Raw genomic sequence first — 24948 nt, 5'->3', positions numbered from 1 at the left:
CTCACTTTAAAAATAAACAAGTTACAAGTAAAGGATGGAAGAAGATATACCCTGCAAATATGAATCACATAAAAACTCAAGGTGTCAAATTAATACCTCACAAAGCACACTTTGTAGTGGAGATTATTACAAGGGACAAAATGGGCCATTACATAATAATCATGAGGTCTGGTCATTTAAAAGTGTGTGGTGCCTCCCTCCCCTCCTCCAACTCTCTCTCTCTCTTGCTCCTGCTTTTGCCATGTCAAGTGCTTGCTCCTGCTTCACCTTTTACCATGAGTAAAAGCTTCCTGAGGCCTCCCCAGAAGCTGTTACCAGAAAGGGGTCCCGATCCAGATCCCAAGAGAGGGTTCCTGAATCTTGCCCAAGAAAGAATTCAAGTTGAGTCTACAGTGCAAAGCAAAAGCAAATTTATTAAGAAAGTAAAGTGGTGAAAGTACAGCTACTTTGTAGACAGAGTAGGGTATTCCCAAAAATAAGAAAAGGAATGCATCCACCTTAGGTACAATACTCATTTGTATACAGGATAAAAAAGATTATGGGGAGATGTGCTCTGCTACCAGGGTTTGTGATAAAGGATTAATTTTCTTAATTTCTATATTTTACAAGAATCGATATTATGATTTTTAAAGCAAAAGTAGGAATGCTTCTGTTCTCAAGATATCGGGATATCAGGACACTCCTGAGTCAGGGTCTGTTCAGTAAAAACATCTAGAAGCTAGAAATACCTAACTTCCTGAGAATGCAGCCAAGCAAGTCCCAGTCTCATTTTTCCTAGATTTTTCCTATTTTTTTCAAGATAGAATTGCGCTGCTTCGAACGCCTCTGACAAATCCAGCGCCATGCTTTCTATACAGCCTGCAGAACCATGAGCTAATTCAAACCTCTTTTCTTTATAAATTACCCAGACTCCAGGTATTTCTTTACAGCAATGCAAGATGGTCTGCATTGCTTAGGAGTCTCATGTTGATTGCAGTGTCCTCAGTGGTTTCTGAAGGAAGGCTAACTTATCTCCCAAATCCTGCTGGTGATTCTGATTTGCTCACAATATGTCTGTGGCTGGTGTAACTTGCATTTTTGTCTCTCTCATCTTGGTCAGAATCTGGTACTCCCTCGCTGACTCAGCCTCAGGCCATGTGTGCTGGCTTCTGCAGACCCCTCTGAATCTGGGCTTCATCCTCCCTTCCACCCCTGACCAGGGTTGTCCACTCCACAGCCTCAGCTGCAGGGTAACCTAGTCCCTATCTCCATATCCTCCAGCCCTCGAACCTTCCTCAGAGAATGCAGCCCCTTGGGGTCTCACCTACAACACAGCAGTAACCAAGATCAGCTCTAGAAAACAAAATCCCTCATTTCTAACCATCTATTTGCCCACTTTGTAGAAGATAGCATGATCCAATAGACATGGAGAATGTGGTGATTCAAGTAAAATGAATGATCATTACAAAAGCTTATTCCTTGAGAATGTGGAAGGGCATGGGATCCAAGTGAAGGATGTTAAGGAAAAAAATTATTCATGACATTTGTTAAAGAACAGTAAGGCAGACTTTATTCAGGACCATCAGGATAGGTGTAGGGACCACTGCTATGGGGTTTTGTAGTGAAGGGAGAGAAACTGGGTTCCACTCCAAATACAACAACGAGAAGTGGGAATTTATAGCCAAGGAGCAGGGTGGGGAGCAATGGATGGAAAATTACTAAGAGGAAACACCAAGGGTAAGGGGGTATTGTGGCTAAATTGAACTAACAGGATTCTTGGTGAAGGTGGGCCAGAGTGACCAGACATCACCTGGGGGATGAGGAACCTAACTGAGATACTGATGATGGGAAATTCTAACTAAACTAACTTAGCAGGATTCTTGCTAAAATTGCACAATGCAGAGACAAACATGGCAGTCTAAAAGTCCCCTGTCCAGGGCTGTCTTCTCCACAGTCTTGGCTGCAGGGTCACCTAGCCCCTAGCTGGGTTAGGCTTCCTTTATGGCACGATCTTTAGCTCTTGAATCAGTCACTTTCAACATCTGCCCCCTCCCCACCCCCATCCTCAGGGAATGCAGCCCCCTGTGGTATCACCTACTTAACAGCAAGAACCAGGATGAGCCTAAACTCTAGCACTCCCTTTGCCAACTTTATAGATAATAAAATACAGATAGAGGAACATGATAATTCAGGTGAAAGCATAACTGCAAAAGATGATCCCTTAAGAAGGTGGAGGGTATAGGATCCAGGTGAAGGGCCTTGTCTCAAGTAGGATCCTGTCACTTCCTCCAGGGAAGCAGCCAAGATTATAAGTGCAGGTCCACTGCTGTTGGGAAGCGGTGCGAGTCCCTCTCTGACTGTTTCTGTTTTCTCAAGGGAAAATCAGTGACTATCATGAGAAAATTGGGTGCTGGTGCTTGTGGAGGGATCTTGTAAGTAGACTAGACAGAGAAGGTACACTTGTGGAGGGTGTACATTGATTGTCTACTTGGCGGGGATTGCCAGGAGAGTAGGGAGGAGGCAGAGAGTTAATAGCTTTGGGTAAGCTGGCTAAGGAAGGTTAAATGGTGAGGAACGCGGTTGTGGTTAGTGGAGAGGTGGCCTCCTTGGGGCTGAGGCTGAAGGCTGTGGATGCTGGGGCATTGGAAGAGGGAGCTGTTAGGACAGGATCGGGTGCTGCCCGTTATGAGAGTGGGGGATGCAAGAAATGGCGGTCTTTCCTGAGGCCCAGGGCGTGACCGCGGGCGGAAGAGACTTAGGTGGGTGGGAGGAGAACCCCCCTAAGGACAGAGAGGCGCAGGCCACGGCCTGGTCAGCCCCGGGGGCGCTGAGGTCGCCGAGGAGGATCAGCGGTGTGAGGGCTGTGAGGAGGACAGGGCATGTACCACTTGAGAAGCGTGTTCAGAGGCTGGCTGGGTGGGAGGAGAATGTCCATGGGATTGGCACAGGTCTCGAACATGGGGCGGCTGGGGCAGTCGCGCAGCAGATCCTGACGCTCAGCGGATCGTCCCTCAGGTGTCAGCTCCCAACAGCAGGGAAGGAAGCCTGCGGCAGACCCAGAGGAGACCGGCGCCAACCTCCCCGGGCTCCGATGCACAGGCCCAGAGCCCGTCAATCCTAGGCCAGCCCCGCCCTCCGGGCTGCGTTTGTCCGGCGGCGCAGGAACTTCCTGCGTGGTTGCTATGGTTCCGAGGGCAGGACGATGCGAGGCTGTCCTGTGCTATGGGAGGCTGCCCTGTACGGTAGGTTCGTCGGGGCCTTTCTTGCCGGTACCTGTTCGTTCTCTGGTCCCCACTGTCATCACGCTTTGCTTTCTCAGCCAAGATCTCGCGGCTCGGGGCGGAAACGCAGCGGAGATGTATTTTCTTCCGGGGTTGGTGGCGCTCTCATGACCTGCAGGTGACAGTGTTGCCGGGCGGAGCGGCCCTGCTCGCCTCATGCCCCGCCCTTCTTGCTTAAAAAAAAAATGCCGCGAACCCTTCTCCGAAAGAAAATGCTGGTCCTTTGGTTGTCAGTGCCTTACAAGCCCTGGAGGCGGGGGTGAGGTGGGGATGTAGTCCCTTGCGAAAACTCAGTCAGTGGACAATAGCATTCTGTTTTTCAAATTGGCATTTCTTCGGTGAGGCTGCTAGGTACCCTAGCAACTAGTATTTCTATTTCTCTGATTGGTTTAGTCATCTTTCTCCACGTGATACGAGGGTTCTATGGGCCTTTATCAATGTATTCTTTCATTACAAACGTCTCTGAATCTCATGGTAGAAAACTTGGTTAGACTGTTAAAGCGTAATAAAGGAAGCCAATCTTATCCACAGTCCGATCACCCAGCCGTGACCATTAATCATATTTTGTGATAAATTTCCTTAGATGTTTTTCATTCATAAAGTTGTATTTTAAAAAATGAGATTAACATTGTTTCATAATTTGAACATTCTGCTTTTTAAACTCAGCTTCACACTTTGAAAATTCATTTTCATAGTATTAGTGTGTTTTAAAAAAAAATGCAAAGGTATTGTAAGCTGTTGAAAGTTTCAGTAAAACTTGAGCGCAAAGTACTCAAATACTCAAAATACCATGATCAAAGACAAACATCACCATGCTCCCTAATGAAGGCAGGAGCTGTGGCATGTGTTTGTTTCACTCTTTTATCCTGGCACCTGGAGGAGTGCCTAGCACTTAGTGGATGCTCAATAAACATTGTGAAATAAAATAATATTTATATCCAGTCGTTTTTTTTCTTTATATATAATGAATCATGTCATAATGGAGTGTAATACAGCAGCAGTTTTCTACGTGATTTTTTATTCGGCATTTTGTAGTCAGCATTTGCCTATGACATTAAGATATCTTAAAAATCAGTTTTACTGGCCTCAGCCAGTTCAGTTGACAAAGGCCATTTAGCTGGTTGGTAACAGACTCAGGACAAAGCCCAGATCTTTCCAGGTTCGAGGCTCTTTCTTTCATTTCATAATAATCTCACTGAGGCTTCTTCGGTGAGTAAGATGTAGCATAGAATTTCCTTGGTAGATGCGGTGGATGTTTTATTGTTGCTCCATATTTTGATCAGCTGTTAGTATATTGGCTATCTTTTGACAAAGACCCTGCCCTGGATCAATTCATAGAACTGTGATTCTGGAAGGATAGGCATCCTAAGGTTATTTTCTGAAAGGTATGCTAAGGTTATTTTCTGGAAGGCATCCTAAGGTTATTTATTCCAGTGGTGAAAAGCTAGTCAACCTAGCCTGCTGCATTGATTTAGATCATGTAATGAGGAGCTTGCAATATAAAGAAAAATACACTGACTATGAATTTAGGGGCCAAATTACCAACATGCTATTGGAATTAGGGACACAGACAGTTGACAGTAAACAGTATTTATGAAGCAAGCCTGATCTGACTACAAAGGTCTTTTTCTCCCCAAATCCCACTAAAACTGCTTTAGCATGTCTCACATATCTGGGTAAAAGTCACATTTCCTGCCAAAAAAAAAGTGCCTTTTTAGACACTGTACACAAATAAGCTGAATTCATTTATACTGGCAAGTTCTTTATCATAAAGATATTGTTTGATTTGGACATGCAGTTCTTCATTAACTTTTACTTCCTGAAAACTTTCCTGGAGGACCTTGGGCCAAGGCTAAAGAGAGCTTTCCTTCCAGCCTCAGCTCTACCAGACTTACTCATTTTACTGTCTGAGTCACTGTGCTTCTCTGGGCCTGCTCTTTCCTCAGTTTTAAGAAGAGAGGTCAGGCTATGTTAGTGGGTGGCACAGGAAGGCAGATCCAGGGAGGGATGTGGTTAAAGAGCCCCTGTTCCAAGTACAGGAACTCCTTTTTTTCCTATTATGTGTTGCTTTTTCTTTTCTTAAAGAAAGCAGTTTAATTTAACAGAGTGTTAGAAATCACTGCACTACATGACTAGTACTCAGTCTCCTAGAGATGAGAATTGATTAAAGAGTAATGAAATTATAAAAATTAGTAAACTCAGCCATTCTTAGGAGTGCCAATAACTCAAAAGTAGTCTCTAGGCAGATGGCTGGGGAGAATGTCTGATTAATAATAGAGTGCTGTGAAAACTATGTCAAATGCTGCAGTCTGATTACTTATTGACAAGGAACTTGAAACTGAAGATGTAATCTTACCAATCATTGAAAACAATTTTGAGAAATGAATGTTTCAAGGAAGTAATCAGTCACAATCTCATGGTGACAATCTAGTGCAGTAACTATGTCATAATACTAGCTGGTATGGCAACAGTAAGTGCCTAACCACATTCAGAATACGAGAAATATCTCTTCAGTGTCGCTACACCACTGGCATAAGAACTTAATAGTAGACACTGGCAGACACACATGTCTTAAGTGTTACTGAAGGGGTTCAAAATCACTTACCCTGGAATTGTAACTTCGTGGAGTCAAGACAATGAAACTAATTAGGTAGATTTTGAAAACTTAGCTATTAAATTCCTCGTATTCTTTATTTTCAAGGGTCATTTAAAGTTACGAAAATTATTTCTAGAAATGAAATGTACAGCTTGACTTTACTTAGAGTTCTTGTATTACATTTTTATCTTCATGCCTGGTGATGGAGTACTTACGACTTTTATATCTTGGGATAGCAGATAGTGACATATTTTTTCAGGCAAGGTCTCATATATGTATGTTGTCATTGCTTTACAGTTTAAGCATCCAAAAGATGAGTTGTTTCATCTAACAACTCTCTCTTTGCAATTTATTTTCAGGAAAAGAAGAAGAAATGGCAGTAAAGAGGACAATCATCATTCTGCCCAGCCCAAAAGGAATAAGAGAAACCCTGTCTTTCAGGATTCTCAAGATACAGAGGTAGGAAGTATGGGCAGATACCCTCTATTTCATTCATTGCCTACACTAAATTATCCAATTTGTGCTCTGTAATGAAAAGAAATGTATTATTCCAAGAAACCTTCATAAAAGTTTTCTTAGTTGATTACAGTGGCTTTTGAGCTGGAGCTTTAAATTATGATACAGTATCTCACAGAAAATGGAAAAGAAGCACAGAAAAACTTTGCCAAACATAATCAGGAGGAATTAGCCCCTGTAATTTTGTCCCCTCATATGAGCAGGGAATAGTAGTCTTACTTCCCTTATTTTTATATGGAAAACATGTTTTCTAGTACATAGTGATATGTTATTAGCTGGAAGGCAAATCTTGCTTTCTCAGTGAAAAAAGTGAAAAATTTGGGGCAGTCTCATGATTTTTGCAAATTTAATGGTGCTGGAAAAAGAGTTTGAAGTTTTCAATTTTTTATTGATATAGAATAGTTGTACATATTTTGGGGATACATGTGACATTTTGATACCTGTATGTAATGTGTAATGATCAAGTCAGGGTAATTGGGATATCCATCACCTCAAACATATCTTTTCTTTGTGTTGGAAACTTATAATTCTTCTCTTCTATTTTGAAATAGACAATAAATTATTGTTAACTGTAATTTTCTTACCGTACTGTTGAATTCTATAACTTATTCCTTCTATCTAACTGTATTTTTATACCCCTTAGCCAACTTCTTTTCATCCCCCGCCTTCCTCTTTTCTAAACCTGTAGTAACCACCATTCTAAGGAACTTGAATTTCAACTTCAAGGAGCATTCATTTTACCTTTCAGATTACTGAGTAGTACAAGAAATTAAGAGTGGACAATTATGTAGATATACACACAAGTGGCTTATCTGGAGCAGATCTCTGCCTTTTTCTCTTCCCTACTGTATAGAGTAGGAAAAGATTTTGTGCCCTAATGCTACAGTTCCAAGGGGGTAGCAGAAGTAAGACAAATGAGAGAAAAAAACAGAACCAGGAAGCCCCAAATACATTTAAAATTAGAGTTCTATGAATCCTGTTATTTTTCAACTGACAGGAAATCTCCCCTTGTCAGGTTATCATTTTAAGTAATATCAATTCAGTTGACAACTGGGACCTTTTTTTTTTTTTTGAGACAGTCTCACTGGGTCACCCAGGCTGGAGGTGCAGTGGCACGATCTCGGCTCACTGCACCCCCACCTCCCAGGTTCAAGCAATTCTCGTGCCTCAGCCTCCCAAGTAGCTGGGATTACAGGCATGCACCACCATGGCCAGCTAGTTTTTGTATTTTTAGTAGAGATGGGGTTTTTCCATGTTGGCCAGGCTGTTCTCAAACTCCTGGCCTCAAGTGATCTGCCTGCCTCGGCCTCCCAAAGTGCTGGGATTACAGGCATCAGCCACCATGCCCTGACCTTGGTGAAATTTTTTGAAGAACATTTTCTCTTAGATTCTTAGTAGTTTGCAGTCATTCTCATCACGTTTGATCACATACATTCTAAGAGACAGAACTACTTTGGGAGACATTTTTGGGAATGAAATCATTGTTGAACAAAATAATGGTCATTAGATGTGGTTTTAAACCCTGTGGGAAAATGGGAACCTTCTGAAATTAGCTTCTACTTAGAGATACATTCAAAATGGAGGAACAAGCTTTTATAAATTTAATTTCTGAGCTGGAAAATAACTTACAACTCAGTGTCTGTTCTAACTTCATCTTATGAGGGAAACTGAGCTACAAAAAGCATAGATTATTTACCCCATCAGCACAGAGAAGTTAACACATGACTATCATTGCCTTACTAATTTGGAAAATGGTTGTAATTCAACAACCTAATTAATTTGGTATTTTACAGTTCATAAGATTCCACAATGTTTCTAGTATTAGAGAATGCGTACACGTCATTTTAAATGCCTTGGAACTTTGGGAGCACATGTTTTACGTGCCCTCTGATGGATTTGGTTAGGATCATCTGTTTACTTATTCAAGTTTCTATAGGTGCCTTTGAATAAACATCATATTATTATTCCAGGGATAGACTGTGTATTAGGAGTGAATGTTTTGTTGTGGAGGTTCACATAAAGGAAAAGCTGTAGGCATGGAGGGACAGAATTGAGAGGAAAGCTAGGGCTTGAAAGAAAGTAAAATACTGGGCTGGGCATAGTGGCTCATGCCTGTAATCCCAGCACTTTGGGAGGCCAAGGCAGGTGGATCATGAGGTCAGGAGTTCGAGACTAGCCTGGCCAGTATGGTGAAACCCTGCCTCTACTAAAGAAATACAAAAATTAGCCAGGCATGGTGGTGCATGCCTGTAGTCCCAGCTACTCAGGAGGCTGAGGCAGGAGAATCGCTTGAACCAGGGAGGCGGAGGTTGCAGTGAGCCGAGATCGTGCCACTGCACTCTAGCCTGGGCGACAGAGTGAGACTTCATCTCAAAAAATAAATAAATAAATAAATAAAATCCTGGGTTCATCTGCTTTTACAATTAAAAAGTGTTACATAATTTTATATCATAAATACATGCATGAATTTCTGCTCTGTTTTTATGAAGATATTCCGTAATTAATATTCCTCCTCATCTCCTCAGTTTTATTTATCTCCCGTTTCCTTCATTAGCCTGCTAAGGCTCTCTTTTCACTCCCTAACTAATCTTGTGTCTAGTTTATTTTTCTCTCAAATATTGTGTCTTTTCCCTGTCTTTTAAATCCAAACTGTAATCTACATTCACTCCCTTTTATTCCTCACCTCCGTTCATGCAACTGCTCAGTAAACCTTAGCTCCTCCATCCCCTCCCTACTCCTTTGCTGTAACATATGTCAGGGAACGTCTGAGACTTCCTAAATTGCATTACCAAATATTTACTGAGCACCTACCATTTGCCAATCATTGTCCTAGGTGCCTGACAGCAACTTAGATGTCTCTGTCATTTCCTCAATGACTCCTTTCTATTCTACCTCTGCGTGTATCAAATATATCCCTTTCTTTACATTTCCACCATCCTAATTCAGGCTTGCATTGCCTCTTGCTTGATACATTGCAAAATTTCCCAGTGGTTTTTGTGGTCTCATCCACCCCCTATTTCATTCATCCATTAAAATGCTCTTCCTAAATATAGATCTGAGCATTTATCTTATGCTCAAATACCTGTTTGTACAGACTTCTTAGAGTGACATTCAAGGCCCCTGATAACCTAGCCGTATCTTCTCTTGCATATTTTGGTTCTCACTAACTCTTCTCTCGGAGATACCAGCTACATCATCTGTGGCTTTGTCTCCTCAATAACTCTTCTTCAGCTTGCTTGTGTTCTTATTGCTCTCTCCATTTGTCACACCCTTCCTATTAATATTCTCTGTATCTTTGAAGGCCTAGCTTAGATGCATTTCATTTTAAGAAGGCTCCTCTATTTCCCCAGTCAGCATTCAGTGCTATATTCTTGTCATTGCAATAGCTTGATCCTGTCACTCTCAGAGTACTGTATTCTTCTTGATTAGGCTCAAGAATTACATGTTGAACCCCTAAGTATCCCAGGCAAAGTGCCTCCTTATACATCGTATGATAGACATGCAAATATTTGTTTAGATATTGCTTGGGCATCAGAACAATCTGTGCCTACTTGAGAGCCTCTCAGAGGTTGGGCCCCAGCATGTGCACATGAGTCAAAGTGTCAGAAAGCCACACGGGTGATTTTGATGCCTATTCTAAAACAGAATGTGCTCTAGCAAATCCCTGCTGGTCTCAAAGTTTATTTGGTTACAGGTAAGTATGCAGATTTCATTATGGCCCAAACTAACCTAAATCCTGCTTTTTCACACAGACCTGGACTCCAGGATTTTTGTAAAGTGCCTTTGTGAATTTTGCATAGTGAGATACCCTTCTTTAGAGTCTTCATAAATATAATTTTATTTTGCTATGTGTGTGAATTTGCAAGGGCTCTGTCCTTCATTTTCCTTGCACAGATATCAGCATTAAACCTATATTGAAAATTCAGAGAAAAAAGAATGAGCTTTGTAACTGTCAGGTAGGATAAGCATTCTGGTAAGACATTTGTATGAGGAATCAGGAGGGTGTTGAAGATGTTTTATATATTATGAGTCTTTCCAAATAGTGAGGTGCTTAAAATCTCATTTATTCTCTGATAAAAGAATTTGCACTTTGGGAGGCTGAGGCAGGAGGATCCCTTGAGCCCAGGAGTTCAACACTACAGTGAGCTGCAATTGCATTACAGCATTCCAGCCTGGATGATGGAGTGAGAGCTTGTCTCTAAAAGCATAATAAAATAAAATAAAGTGTAGTAAGGTTAATGCTTCTGTACTAAGATAGCAGTTTCAAGTGTCAAAACCATACACCATCAAGAAGCAAATTTTCCTCTCAATCATTCTGACAAACAGTCCATTAAGTGGGATATCTCACATGAAATAGATTCACAGGGTAAGTGTGACAAAGCCCAGGTTGCATAATATAGGCTATGTTTATTAAATAAACAGCATTATTAGCCTAGAAAATGCTAGTGTATATGACTTTTTAGATGCTCTTTACTAGACTAAAGGAGGTTAAACCCTCTTCCCAAAATCTCATTTATGGAATTACAGCACTTTTTAAGTCTTTGCTTTGAAGTCAGAAGTAACTGAATCCATAAGCAGATTGTATTTGGTTTTGTAGTAGCATTCTTTAGTTTGCCTACTTACAAATAAAATGTTTGTTTTTCACAAAAGAAATATATTTGTAGTAGATGAGTTAGAAAGTGAAGATCCAGGCTGGGCACGGTGGCTCACGCCTGTAATCCCAGCACTTTGGGGGGCCGAGGCGGGTGGATCACAAGGTCAGGAGATCGAGACCATCCTGGTTAACATGGTGAAACCCCGTCTCTACTAAAGATACAAAAAAAAAAATTAGCTGGATGTGGCAGCATGCACCTGTAGTCCCAGCCAGGTGACTGACCCAGGAGGCGGAGCTTGCAGTGAGCCGAGATCGCGCCACTGCACTCCAGCCTGGGCTACAAAGCGAGACTCCATCTCAAATAAATAAATAAATAAATAAATAAATAAATAAGAAAGAAAGAAAGTGAAGATATAAAACTAAAATTTTTAAAAAAGTATTTGAAGTCCCAACTATATGTAGGAACTCAAAATATCTGAGACAGGTCTCGATTAATATAGAAAGTTTATTTTGCCAAGGTTAAGCATGCACCTGCGACACACCTGACAACATATGCCCAAGATGGTCAGGGTGCAGCTTGCTTTTATACATTTTAGGGAGATAGAAGACATCAATCAATATGTGTAAGATGTACATTGGTTCAGTCTGGAAAGACAAGACAATTTGAAGCTGAGACTTCCAGGTCATAGGTATATAAGAGACAAGAGGTTGCAATCTTTTGAGTCCTTGATCTGCCTTTCACTGAATATACAATTTAGTCTGGCTCAGTGAATCTGCATTTTTACATAAACAATAGGGTAGAGGGAGTAATCAGATATGCATTTGTCTCAGGTGAGCAGAGGTGTGACTTTCTGTCTAACACCTGTGAAGATAAGTTATCAGTTTACATTGCCAGCTCAAAATTCAACAGGACTTCAAAGATCTTGAAGCCCAAAAGGAATTTCTTTGTGGGCAAATTGTGAGAAAGGTATGTCGCTTTAAAAAAAATATTTGTAGCTGTCTGATTTAGGAATAAAATGGGAAGTGGGTTTGCCTGATGTAGTTCCTAGCTTGGCTTTTCCCTTGGCCTAATGATTTTAGGGCCCTGAGATTTATTTTCCTTTCACATTTCCCCCACTTTCTTTCTGAAATATTTTGGAGAAAGCATTTTAGAAGAAAATTAATCTCTGGTCTCAGATTTTGTTTGATCTCTCGTGGCAAGGATGGTTTATTTCTAGATGGGTAGGTCACACATTATTAGGAAACCTCATTTTTAGCAGGTTGTGAAGTATCATGTTCTGTGAAGAAAAAGTAGGGGGAGGAAGAGAGAAAGAAAACAACAAACAAAAAGATGGAGAACAATCCTGGAAAATCAATATAGGCCATATTACTCTGAAGTCCATACATCAGTAGGCAGGTACGAAAGTGTTTTATGTATGTAAATAGGTTGCTGTTATTTATTTCTGAAGCTTAAGTTGTCTAGCTTCAGTTCACAGGGTTTTAAGAAAGCACAGCTTAATTTTTAGTGATTTCAAATCAGGAAAAATGGGAAAAAGGAAAGGAAAGAAAGAAAAAAAACGAAAACATTATTTTTGGAGACTTGTAGCCAAGAAAAATTTTAGAATTCAGTCTAATCTAGAAAATAAGAAAAATTGAAAAAACATTAGGCAAGACTAGAATCTAACAACAAATGTACTATAGTTCATTTTGAAACATTTTTTTTTCTCTTCAAGCTCCATTTTCACTAAAAACAAATCATAGGACAAATTTGTGCATAAAATAAGTGTTAGTTCTGTTATACTTTGCCTGAGTATTTGTATAAAGTCAGCAAGAATAACTATTTGCCATGCACACTCTTTTGTTTTTAAATTGGCTTTGCTGGAACTTTATTCCACAAAGAATCTCAGATTACACTTCAACGCCTTGAGCCCAGCCATGGATTTATCTGTGCCTGTAAATATCCACATTAATTGAGTGAATTCTTACTGAGGTCCCAAGATAATGTGGGACTCCTTGGGCCTGTCAGAAAGTGCCATTCTTTACTTACCACAGGTCAGGAACCTGTACACGGACTGTGTAGACAATATATGAGGTCAGCTTTCTCAAGGGGATTTTATTGGCTCTATAAGTCAACTTTGATTACTTAAAGCAATCTGTTTGGATCTGCCATTCCAATCAAAGCCTCAGTAAAATCAGTGGCTTCAATTGTGTCCTGTTACAAAAGAAAACAGAGTCTTATCAAATTTTTGCAAATAACTATACTACCATAAACTACGTATACTTGCAAATAGTTTTCAAATTCTGGAGAAATCAGGTAGAGAGAAATATGCTTCAGATTTTCTCACAGGAGCATAGTTAACCCAATATTAAAAGCTGTAAAATAGCTCAAAGAAAAATGGTTTTCTGGACTCAGAAACAAGTTAGAAAAAGAAACAAAGTTAGAAATTCAGAAACAAAAGTTTCTGAGTTTCAAACAATGTTTCAAAGTCACAAAAAGATTATTTCAGTTTTCCATTAGTTTAGTCTATGTAATTAACTCCTGTTCTGCTCAATGTTTATGAACACATTAGCTCTCTATGAGAGTCTTGGAAGTTTTTCCTCTATTCTAGTATCACAATCTCCAAAGTTATCAGAAACCTGCATTCAAGAGTACCTGTCAGAGTCCTATAGCTGATTATAAAACCACCTTTTGAAAGTGATAAAAGTAAAACAACCATGAATAACAAGAGTCTTAGAACAGTCATAAAGATGTAATTGACAAGGAAATTTGGTTACTTATGTGGCATACAACTATTTTACATAATCATTATTACTACTGATAACATATACCAGGGGTTCCCAGTCCTCCGGCCGCAGACTTGTACTGGTCCATGGCCTCTTAGGAACCAGGCCGCACAGCAGGAGGTAATTGGTGGGCAAGCAAGAACTACTGCCTGAGTTCTGCCTCCTGTCAGATCAGTGGCAGTATTAGATTCTCATAGGATCACAAACTCTATTGTAAACTGCACATGTGAGGGATCTAGGCTGTGTGTTCTTTATGAGAATCTAATGCCTAATGATCTGAGGTGGAACAGTTTCATCCTGAAACCATCCCTTCCGTCCCCCATCTGTGGAAAAATTGTCTTCCACAAAACCGGTCCCAAGTGCTAAAAAGGTTGGGGACTGCTGACATGTACCAAGACATATCAGAATCACAGGAATTTCATACAATTCTTAAACACATACTAAAAACACATTTATATAAATGTAATCCAAAGAAGGTTAAATGCCATTTTATATTTGACAATACTTCTGTATGATTATATGATATCAAATAACCCAAATATGTCTCTTTTGGACTTCAGGGGACCTAATATCAAAAGATTAATGAGGACCAAAGCTAGAATTTTATTTTGGAAAGTTTGTCAACTGTAAAAAGTTAAAAACACCTGATATCACAAAATAGGATCAAAGGTCATTGCACAATAAGTCATCCATTTAGCCGAGTGATGACTCAAAGATTTCAAAAAGGGACAAAAGTTTTTATTTTTTTGAGAGAGGAGACTTAATTTCCCAAACAATAAGCTTTAATGAAGACAGCACAAGGCCCATTAAATCTGTCTTTTAAAATTTTCTAAACAAATTTATTAAGTTTTGGTCATCTTGACCATAAGATATAATTTCAATAAACTTTTTCATAACCTTTATTTTTTTTTAAAATTAAGTAGGTTAATGCTCCAAGAAAACCTTGTTACTCTGACATTGGGGCCCAGATGCTGGTCTTGCATCAGTGTGCCTTCAATATTAATAGTTAATTTATAGAGAAACCAAACTAATTTTATCTCTCAACATTGGCCATTACAATCTCACACACCCACCTCTTCCATAATAGTCCCTAGGCCTTGAGGTATTTAATAGTTTTAATTTCTGGCCCTGTGTCTTATGCACATAGTGTATTTTGATTGGCATCTTCTACTGGGTGTGAAGATAAGGCTTTAACTGCTGTCACTGTTTAAGATTTAGCAAGACTTGGTGTTCTTTTTATATCCAGAAGTCAAAGCCCTATAACTTAAAGGTGCAAGGACTTTAAAAGCAAGAAATTACATGGATGTAGTAACCTTGATTTTTAAAAAAATTTAACCTCAGTTTTTTCCTAAGCAAATTAAAACTTTAGTAACAATGACATAGGAGTTATTTTAATAAAATGTAAAATTTGTTTGTTAGACCAGTTACCAAAAGGGGAAAAAAAAAACCTCCTGCTGTTGCGGGAAGTCAGGGACCCCGAACGGAGGGACCGGCTGAAGCCATGGCAGAAGAACATAAATTGTGAAGATTTCATGGACATTTATTAGTTCCCCAAATTAATACTTTTATAATTTCTTATGCCTGTCTTTACTACAGTCTCTGAACATAAATTGTGAAGGTTTCATGGACATTTATCACTTCCCCAATCAATACTCTTGTGATTTCCTATGCCTGTCTTTAATCTCTTAATCCCGTCATCTTCGTAAACTGAGGATGTATATCGCCTCAGGACCCTGTGATGATTGTGTTAACTGCACGAATTGTTTGTAGAGCATGTGTGTTTGAACAATATCAAACCTGGGCACCTTAAGAACAGGATAACAATGATTTTCAGGGAACAAGGGAGATAACCTTAAAGTCTGGCTGCCTGTGGGCCAGGCAGGACAGAGCCATATTTCTCTTATTACTGAAAACAGGTAAGAGAAGTATCGCTGAATTCTTTCCCCAGTAAGGAATATTAAATAATTAACAGCCCTGGGAAAAGAATACATTCCCAGGGGAGGCCTCTGAAATGGCCGCTCTGGGAGTGTCTGCCTTTATGCAGATATAGATAGGGATGAAACACACCCTAGTCTCCTGCAGCACCCCCAGGCTTGCTAGGATTAGGAAATTCCAGCCTGGCAAATTCTAGTCAGACCAGTTCTCTGCTCTTGAACCCTGTTAAAATGTTTATCAATGACAATGCATACACAGCGGGACGTGGAAGTTCATTAGTGATTCTAGTTTCACTCTGACCTTGTGATCTCACCCTGACCTCCTGCCTTGTGATCTTTTGTTGCCCTTAAAGCATGTGATCTCTGTGACCCACACCCTATTCGTACACTCCCTGCCCTCTGAAAATTGCTAATAAAAACTTGCTGGTTTTACAGCTCAGGGGGCATCACGGAACCTGCCAGCATGTGATGTCTCCCACGGACACCCTGCTTTAAAATTTCTCTCTTTTGTACTCTTTCCCTTTATTTCTCAGACCAGCCAACACTTAGGGAAATAGAAAAGAATGTATGTGAAATGTCAGGGGCTGGTTTCCCCCGATACCTGCAGTACAATTAATATTCCCTATGGAAAGTCCATTTAGGTAACCTGCAAATCAAAATTAATGAAAGTGATACTTGAATTAGTTAGACATAGGCAGAGTGTTTCCTGGGTAATAAATGAAAATGTTTGGATTCATAGAAGAATTTAAAGCCAAGAGCACAGAATGTTATGTTGGAAGAAAACATTTTCTTTAGACCTTTAAGATAAAATATTTTTAGCGTCAGGCCATGACCAACAGTTAGAACCTGAGGAAAAAAATTATGGAAGCTGAAAATGAGTTGAAGGAGACGGTTATTATCCTAGGCCTTTTCAAAGGGGAGAGAAAGCTGAAAACAGCAAGATAATAAAAGTTGAAAATTGGATTAAAAAAATTAAAATCCCTTGCAAGTGTATTAAGAGTAAATCAATACCTTAAGAAAATTTTGTTGTTCTACCCAATTCTTTAATGTATAAGTGTTTTTTAAAAAATCAAAATCCAATCTTTAAAAAGACTATTATAAATAATTTCCCTTTAATTATAGACAACTTGATACAAATCATTAATGAGATGCTCAGACTTCCTGTTTTATGCTAGACATCTTTCTTTCTTAAATAACCAGTTATTTTAGGATAGAAATTTACTATACAAGATTCTTTCTCATATAAAGAAATTATTATTTCTCATAAAATAATTATTAAAAAATTATTTCCTTTTAACCTTTCTTGCCAAAAATACCCCTTTATATTTATAAAGAGGTAAATATATAGTATGTAAAGAAGGAGATATTTCTTTACACTGCTCTTATTTACTGGTTACTTTCACCTTGTTTCATAAATAACTTTTAAGTAACCTTTGAATTAGACAAAAATAATTTTCTTTAAAATAAGAAAATATTTTTTAGAAAAATATTTTCCTATAATTTTTTAAAAATTGGAAGTGATCCAGACCTTTAATGACTATTTATTATTTAACTTAATATAACTTTAGATTTTAAATTGTATGACAAGTTTATTTATAGGCATTTATTCCCTTACATTTACCTAATTAATTTTTTAAATGGTTTACCCAGATGAAAGCTGTGTCATTGTTTAGTTATTTCTCTGTTAACTATTTTTATAGCCTATAAATTTAGACTTTTCTAAGAACCTGAAGTATAAAGACTTCTGATATAGAATGATATATCATTATTGTTAATGGCTGATGAGATTCTGTTGTATGAATGCATGCACTATAATTTAACTGCTTCTTTGTTTTTAAACATTTAGTTGTTTCTGATTTTCAGCTATTAAAAATATTAATAGTATAAAAATGTCTTAATGAGCATTTCTATTTATATCTGTACACGATTGAGTTTAAAAACTTTTAAAATGAAACAAATTAAAGGTAGATGTATTTTTTTCTTAATAATTATTGTAAAGAAATCCCTTCTAGCCTATGAATTTTTAATATACACAGCATAGCATCACCCTAGTGTTGCACTGTAGTGTAAAATCAATATGATGTCATTGGAGATGAAAATTTGATTCATCAGAAATGATTTCTAGTTCTTACCTTATTTTTCAGGCAGTACCTGTAACAAAAAAAAAAAAAAAAACAAGGAAAGCCAACTAAGAGGAACCAAAGTGTGGGCTGTGGGTTTTTTATCCAATGTAATAGCTTACTTAATTTTGGAATATTCATAACTTCATTATTTTGTGACAGTGGGAGTTCTATATTTTTATACTCAGGCCTGGGAATTTTTTTAAATTTTCTTTTTGAATTGACCTTGACATTTAATCCTTAAATCAATTTGATTGCTATTGGTAACTCTCACATCTGGTTTCATTTGGCCCCTTCTATCTCTTTTCCTGCACAGGTTCTTTTAACATATGTTTCTAGTTGGATAAAGATGAGCATAGGTTGTATCTTGGTAGCTGTGGGCAGTGTACTGTGTGACCTAAGTTGAGCAGCTGCAAGTGACCTATGGACTATGACTAATGTTGCCTTTGGAAAAAACTTACTTAGAAGAAATATAATACCAGCATTGTTAAATATTGTAATTTGAATAAGAGTCCTTGCCATTACCTTCTTCTTTTGGGAATTGTAACATTGGAAGGCAGGAAATTCTTGGAAATGACTGTTTACAGGCATCCCTGAGTAGCTTCTCCAATGTACAAAAGGCACTGAATCAGGTTAGTTCAATTAAAAAAAAAAAAAGATCTTAAGAAGAAAATACACACCCTATTAAATCCATAAATATAGAAGAACAATAAATGCTAGTCATAAAATGTTAATAAGTAGCATATAACTTTGACTAAAAGTATGTCAAATGCCTTTCAGGATATGTATGTAGCATTGAATTGATATACGAAGATATTTATACATGTCCACTATCAGGATATGTGTACAAAGTCATTATTTATTTGTATCTATGTGTGTATGCATGTATGTATAAATGTATGTGTCTTATTTGCTTCATTGTAACTTTTACCTATAGTCCAACTTACTTGTTATGGTCATTATTTCTATTACATCCTTAGCATTAATTGATACTTCAGGTAAAGGATGAGTACTTACTTCTCTGATGCAGTAATTGGAATAAATGGTACAAGCAAGGGTAGAGAATGTGTGAAGGGATTTGGAACTGGAAGGCCTGTGTTTGAATCCTCACCCTGCCACTTCATAGCTATGTGACTTTAGACAAGGCAGTGATCTGTTTCCTCATCTGTAAAATGGGGGCTGTTAATCCCAACTTAATTAAAGGGTTGTTGTGAGGATAGAATGAACTATCTTAAATGGCTTTTTAAAGCCCAGTATAGAGTTTTATGCTGCTATTCTCCAAGCCAAGTAGGAAAAATATTGTAATAGCATAATAGCAATCCCCTTTCTGTCTTTTTCCTTCCAGTTCTCATGGAGTGATAATGAAAGGAGCAGCAGCTGCATTAATATCCCAGAGAGAGCAAGTGGACCAGAAGGCAACTTAAACCAGATTGTTATTGAACCCAATGTGAACATTCCCCAGTTCTTGCATGAGGGGTATGTACCATGCCAAGGTCTTTACTCCCACATCAACCAGACCTTGAAGGAGGCTCACTTCAACAGCCTGCAGCAGCGAGGACGAGCTCCAACATGATGAACTAGGACTTCCTTATTCCAACCTAAACTGTGTTTATGAAAGCAATTGCATACACACCAAAAAATGTCTATTGGTTTTTAAGTCTACATTTTAAATAACAAGTTAATGGGCAGTTGTTTAATTGGGGTTTTACTGCACTGTTGCAATTTTAAAGGGGCTGTGAAGAATTTTTTATGAAATTTTTATTTTTATTTTACTCTTTCTACATGGAGTTTTCAAGTTGGGTGTCAAATTCATGTTAAGGTAGCAATATGAGGAAACTTCTCCTGTGCATTGAAGTCATATGTTCAATTCAGACTGATTTCCAGATCTGTCAATTAGAAACTCTATGTTAAACATCTTTTTAAAATACAAGTAAGTCTTCATTTTTAAAACTACAATAGCCTAGTAAAGAGTATGTAGCTTTCATTTAAAAAACAAAAAATCCACACTCAAAAAACTGTAAGTTAGTATTCCCAAATATGCAAAGCCAGATTCAGTCTTGCACTGAAATGAACTGCCATACTCCCCTCAGAAGGTAGATATTCTATTGAAATTGCTCTCTAGTTGTAATGGCAACAATCAGACCCAGTATAGACTATGAACGTGAAAACCTCTCTCTAATAACTGTCTCTACACTTTGCATTTCCAGGGAGAATGTTTCTAAGGTTCTTGTATACTTAGATACCTTCTGTATCATTTATCCTCTAGAGTGTGCACTTCAGACTTAGTAGGAAACACTTCTCAATTCTGTCAGATAAGAAATATGTAATTACATTTTGTCTTAAACGAAAATTTATTACATTAGCACATTATGTGATCTCATAATTCCATCTATTATGTATAGAGTAAATGTTAATACAGTGTAAGCTTCTAAACTGATGTTTAAAGTAACAAGAATTGTGGAAGTGGGTTGGACAACTGCCCACTTTATGCTACATGGACCCTTTCATAGAGATTAGGGGGCTAGCTTCCATTATTAAAATTGCAAAGATTCGCATGGCTTAGAAACAATAAGCTGAGATGCCATTAGAAGAAACAGGCAGTAATATTGATTTAGAGATGGGGGGATCCCCATGTTTTAGTCATACTAAAGAAGCAACCAAATTTGAATAGGGAATTCATAGATGTGCTTCCTCAGTGGTGAGCTGTGCGAACAATGGACCAGGATGCATCAGGTTGTCTGCCCTGGAGTATGCAAGGGGTACAACCTGTTGGTAGATTTAAACAAAAATGCTTTAGAGTCTAACAGTCCTCTCCTCCCTGGTCACATTCTCTTTTGCACTATATTTGGAGGTCCACAGAGTGGAAACTAGCAGATCTGTGAACTATGGATAGCTCTACCAAGAGGTGTTTGCCAATTGGCAAGGTTTGGAAAAGATGTAAGGTTACAGTTTTACTTAAAGAAGAATGAGATTTTATTAAATGACAGAATTAACATATGAAAATGAACACTATCCTAGGAAAAGAATACATACATACATACACACACACACACACACACACACACACACACACATAATTTTCATGGTTGTTTCCTTGAATATGGGTAGGATTTTAAGGAAGATACTCGTAGTAGAATTTTAGTGTTACGGGGGAAAAAATTACAGCACCATATTGGCCCCAACCTTAGGGAGTAGGCATGAGTCAATTATTTCTCAATTAGATGGTTTGAGTAAAAACATTTTTTCTATGGCCAGTGCTTCCAAAGTCAATTCCAGATGTATGTGAGAAGAAATTTGAATTCTAAAAGGTTTTATGGCAGAAAATAGAGAAAGAATACCTGGCCACCAGTTTCTCTAACAATAAAGTGAGCAACTAAACACTAAAGAAGATGAAATATTTGAACTTTCAACCCACATGTACACAACAGGATTCAGAAATACCTAGGAAGAATTTTGCGGGCTTAAATACACAGCATCCTACTGAAAGAAAGTGTCTATTAAAACCACAGTGTAGTTGAAAAGCTGAGAAAACAAATTTCCATTCATTCCCCCTATTTAAAAATATGAAAGATAGAACTATCACCACGACAAAGCACTATTTTTTCAAAGTAAAAAAAAAAACAAAAACATAATAAAGCAATTACATACACACAGAAAATGTGTTGGCTTTTCAGTCTCTATGACTTTTCAGTACTTAGTTGAACTAAGTAAGCACAGTCTTATTCCAGAGTGGTCAGTGTAAATCTCGTGTCCTAGTAAATACAATATGCAATCTCTGTCCTGTCTTTTGCAGATTGTCTAAACCTGTTCATGTCATAAACTGGTTTATGTCCTTTGGTCCTGAAATAAAACTCAATACTTCACAGCAGGGAAGGAACCAAGCTGTTTAAAACTAATTATCTCCGCTATGAAGGAGAAGTATTTTTAAGGAATATCAGAAGAAAGTAGAAAGTGAGAGGAGGTTCCAGTTCAGCTTCCTGGGTCGAGTAGGGGCTCAGAAAGCTGTGAAACTCACTCATTTCCTGTATCAGGACTTACTTTGGTCCTGGATGAATAATATTGAAGATACATGCTTAAAATATTCCTAACATCAGAATTTGTGCCTGTGTTTCCTTCCCCAAGAAAGCTATAAACAGCAAAAATTTTGTTGTAAGCTTCGCTGTGTCCTCTCTCTCTCTCTCTCCCTTCCCCCTCCCCTGAAACTAAAAGGAATGTTAAAAGCCCCTTTTTCTGTGACCAGCAGACCTTATCTATGCTCCCAATTCCAATTCCTTGTAAACACAATATGTAAAATCCTGTGAGATCCTGTCTCCTTTGCCATGCCACTGCAAGGTTATAAGTATATCAAACTTAAGTTACAATTCCGGTTTGCCTCAAGATCTGAGTCATGTTAATTGTCTTTGTTTCTCACTCTGGTAGCATCTTCCTGCCGCACATATTTCCCGCCTTAAAGAGTTTAAAAGGTGTTCAAAAAATCTAACACTGGCTACCCGCTTGGTACCTCTTCCACACTGTGGAAGCTTTGTATGGTCACTCTGCTTAATAAAGCCTACAGCTTTTTCTCTCTCGGTCCGATCTGTGTCTCTCTTTGGCATGGCTCAGGCAAGAACTTTTGGTGTTACAAAAGGACTTCTCTGGATTTTTTTTTTTTTCCAAAATTAGGAGTTTGAGAAAAGGGAACCAGATTAGTTTAAAAGGTAAAATTGGACCCTGTTATATATTTTAAAATGAGAGTATAAAGCAAGGGCAGAATGCTGCTCCAATAATGAGGTGTGGTGGTGCTTGGGGAAAGAATCTGCCCTTAAATTCAAACCCACCGTTTGTGATATTCTGTGTGAGTTACTCATTAACCCCTGAGGTAGGTGGTGTGGGCTCTCCATTTCATAGGTGAGGAGTGGGAGGTTGACAGTAAGTTATCCCTATGACTACATACAATCCTGAGAAGACTGAGAGTGGTTAATGATTTGCTAAAAGAAACACAGTGGTCAAGCAGCAGTGCCAGGGTATCTCTGCTTTTATAGTGAAGACCAGGGCTGCCAGGACACCTTTTCTCTAGGGAATAGTTCCCTGTTTACATAACCAAAGAAAGAGTAGAATGAAACAAAGTTTACTCTAAGCTTTTCATCAGAGTCTACATGTTTAATGATTTTCTAAATTCATTTCTTTTTATACAGCAGCATTTTCAAATGAATACTCTATAATATTGTCAATTAAATCCCTGCAGAGCGAGTCAGATTTTAAAGTTTGACATGGTTTGACAGTCTGACATGGTTACCAGACTGTCTCCATCTCAATTTCTTGTTCCTCCTGGCTGGAGGCTGTGGTCAGAGTATAACCTATATCATCTGAATGGAACAACTGTTGAATACATGAACCGAGGCTGGGCAAAAGAGGCAAATATTCTGACCAGGAAGCCATTGAGATCTATTTTATATTTTGTTTAAGACAATTTCTTGAGACCAACTGTACAAAGATGGTACACCTGCCTAAATCACATGTGGGATTCCACACTGATGCACATTTGACTAGTTGGCAATTTCCATGTATCTTCTGGCCACAGTATTGTTATAATGAAGGGAAATTTTCTGGTTACAAACAAAACTAGAAATTCAGATGCCAATTAAGATACTGGTGGAGACTTTAGGGAAAATATATAGCCTTCTCCAGGGAGAAAGTCATTCATTCATTCTCATCTGATGGAAGGGGAAAAAATCCAACTTTTTGGTCTATAAAATCTAATTAAAATGAAAGGAAAAGATTTTATATCTGTGCTATTTCTCAGGGATCAAGTGAAAGTAATTGTATGGAGTTAGAGTTGCTCTTCCTTTACTACTAAAAGACTTTTTTGAAGTAGCCAAGATTGTAACATAATAAAATAAAACAAATAGATGATTAACAGATTAACATGGAAAGTATAAATTTACACATCACTCACTTTGACAATCCCCAGACTCCAGATTTGGTATTCCTTTAGACTAAGGAGTAGGTCTTTAACTTCCTGTCACTTAGATTAAGTAGAATCAATTTCTTCCATGTTTCATTGGCCCTGGTTCTTTTTTTTATCTTCTGTGGTTTCTCTGAGCTCCTTGAGTTGCCCCAAATGCATTTGTTTAGATGGTGTATTCGTCTGTTCTCACACTAATGTAAAGAAATACCCGAGACTGGGTAATTTATAAAGGAAAGAGGTTTAATTGACTCACAGTTCTGCATGGCTGGGGTGGCCTCAGGAAACTTACAATCATGGAAGAAGGGGAATGACAGAAAGGGAATGACAGAAGAGGAAGCAGGCACCTTCTCCACAAAGCAGCAGGAGGGAATGTGAGTGTCTGTAGGAAGAAATGTCAAACACTCATAAAACCATCAGATCTCATGAGAACTCACTCACTATCATGAGAACAGCATGAGGGAAACTGTCCCCATGATCCAATCACCTCCCACTGGGTCCCTCTCTCGACACATGGGGATTATGGGGGTTACTATTAAAGGTGAGATTTGGGTAGGGATACAACCAAACCATATATTTCCATCCCTGGCCCCTCCCAAATCTCATGTCCTCACATTTCCTTTTTTTTCTTCTTCTTTCTTTTTTCTTTTCTCTCTCTCTCTGTTTTTTTTTTTTTTTTTTTTTTTTTTTTTGAGACAGAGTCTCAATCTGTCGTCCAGGTTGGAGTGCAGTGGCACAATCTTGGCTCACTGCAACCTCCACCTCCCAGGTTCAAGCAAGTCTCCTGCCTCAGCCTCCTGAGTAGCTGGGACTACAGGCACCTGCCACCACATCTGGCTCATTTTTGTATTTTTAGTAGAGACAGGGTTTCACCATGTTGACCAGACTGGTCTCAAACTCCTGACCGCAAGTGATCTGCCTGCCTCAGCTAGGATTACAGGCATGAGTCACCACTCCTGCCCTCACATTTCAAAACACTGTCATTTCTTCCCAGCAGTCCCCCAAAGTCTTAACTCATTACAGCACTAACCCAAAAGTCCAAGATTTCATCTGAGACAAGGCAAGTCCCTTCCACCTAGGAGCCTGTAAAATCAAAAGCAAGTTAGTTATTTCCAAGATACAATGGGAGCACAGGCATTGAATAAATACTTCCATTCCAAATGGGAGAAATTGGCCAAAACAAAGGGGCTACAGGCCCCATGCAAGTCCAAAATCCAGCAG

The 24948-nt window shown here is 38.6% G+C and overlaps 1 protein-coding gene across 1 annotated transcript; it reads left to right on the top strand.

Annotated features, from left to right (window-relative positions):
• Positions 1 to 3152: 3152 nt before the first annotated feature.
• VCF2 (VCP nuclear cofactor family member 2) lies at positions 3153 to 21823 on the top strand. Its single transcript, XM_005593709.5, has 4 exons — positions 3153 to 3221; positions 6216 to 6315; positions 19129 to 19259; positions 21577 to 21823. Exons 1-4 carry the CDS (start codon positions 3202 to 3204, stop codon positions 21671 to 21673), a joined length of 348 nt encoding a protein of 115 aa, XP_005593766.1. The 5' UTR covers positions 3153 to 3201; the 3' UTR covers positions 21674 to 21823.
• The last annotated feature ends 3125 nt before the right edge of the window (positions 21824 to 24948 follow it).

The sequence above is a fragment of the Macaca fascicularis genome, chromosome X (genome assembly GCF_037993035.2).
Source record: "Macaca fascicularis isolate 582-1 chromosome X, T2T-MFA8v1.1".
In the NCBI taxonomy this organism is placed as follows: Eukaryota; Metazoa; Chordata; class Mammalia; order Primates; family Cercopithecidae; genus Macaca; species Macaca fascicularis.
The sequence above is the reverse complement of the archived record's forward strand: the minus strand, read 5'-3'. Positions and strand labels throughout refer to the sequence as shown.

Bases quoted from the DNA above. Each gene is read 5' to 3' on its own strand.
- VCF2 (XM_005593709.5), top strand. From the start codon at position 3,202: ATGGGAGGCTGCCCTGTACG. The intron at 6,316-19,128 runs GTAGGAAGTATG...TTTTCCTTCCAG, and splicing joins AGGATTCTCAAGATACAGAG to TTCTCATGGAGTGATAATGA. The intron at 19,260-21,576 runs GTATGTACCATG...TGTCTTTTGCAG, and splicing joins CCCCAGTTCTTGCATGAGGG to ATTGTCTAAACCTGTTCATG.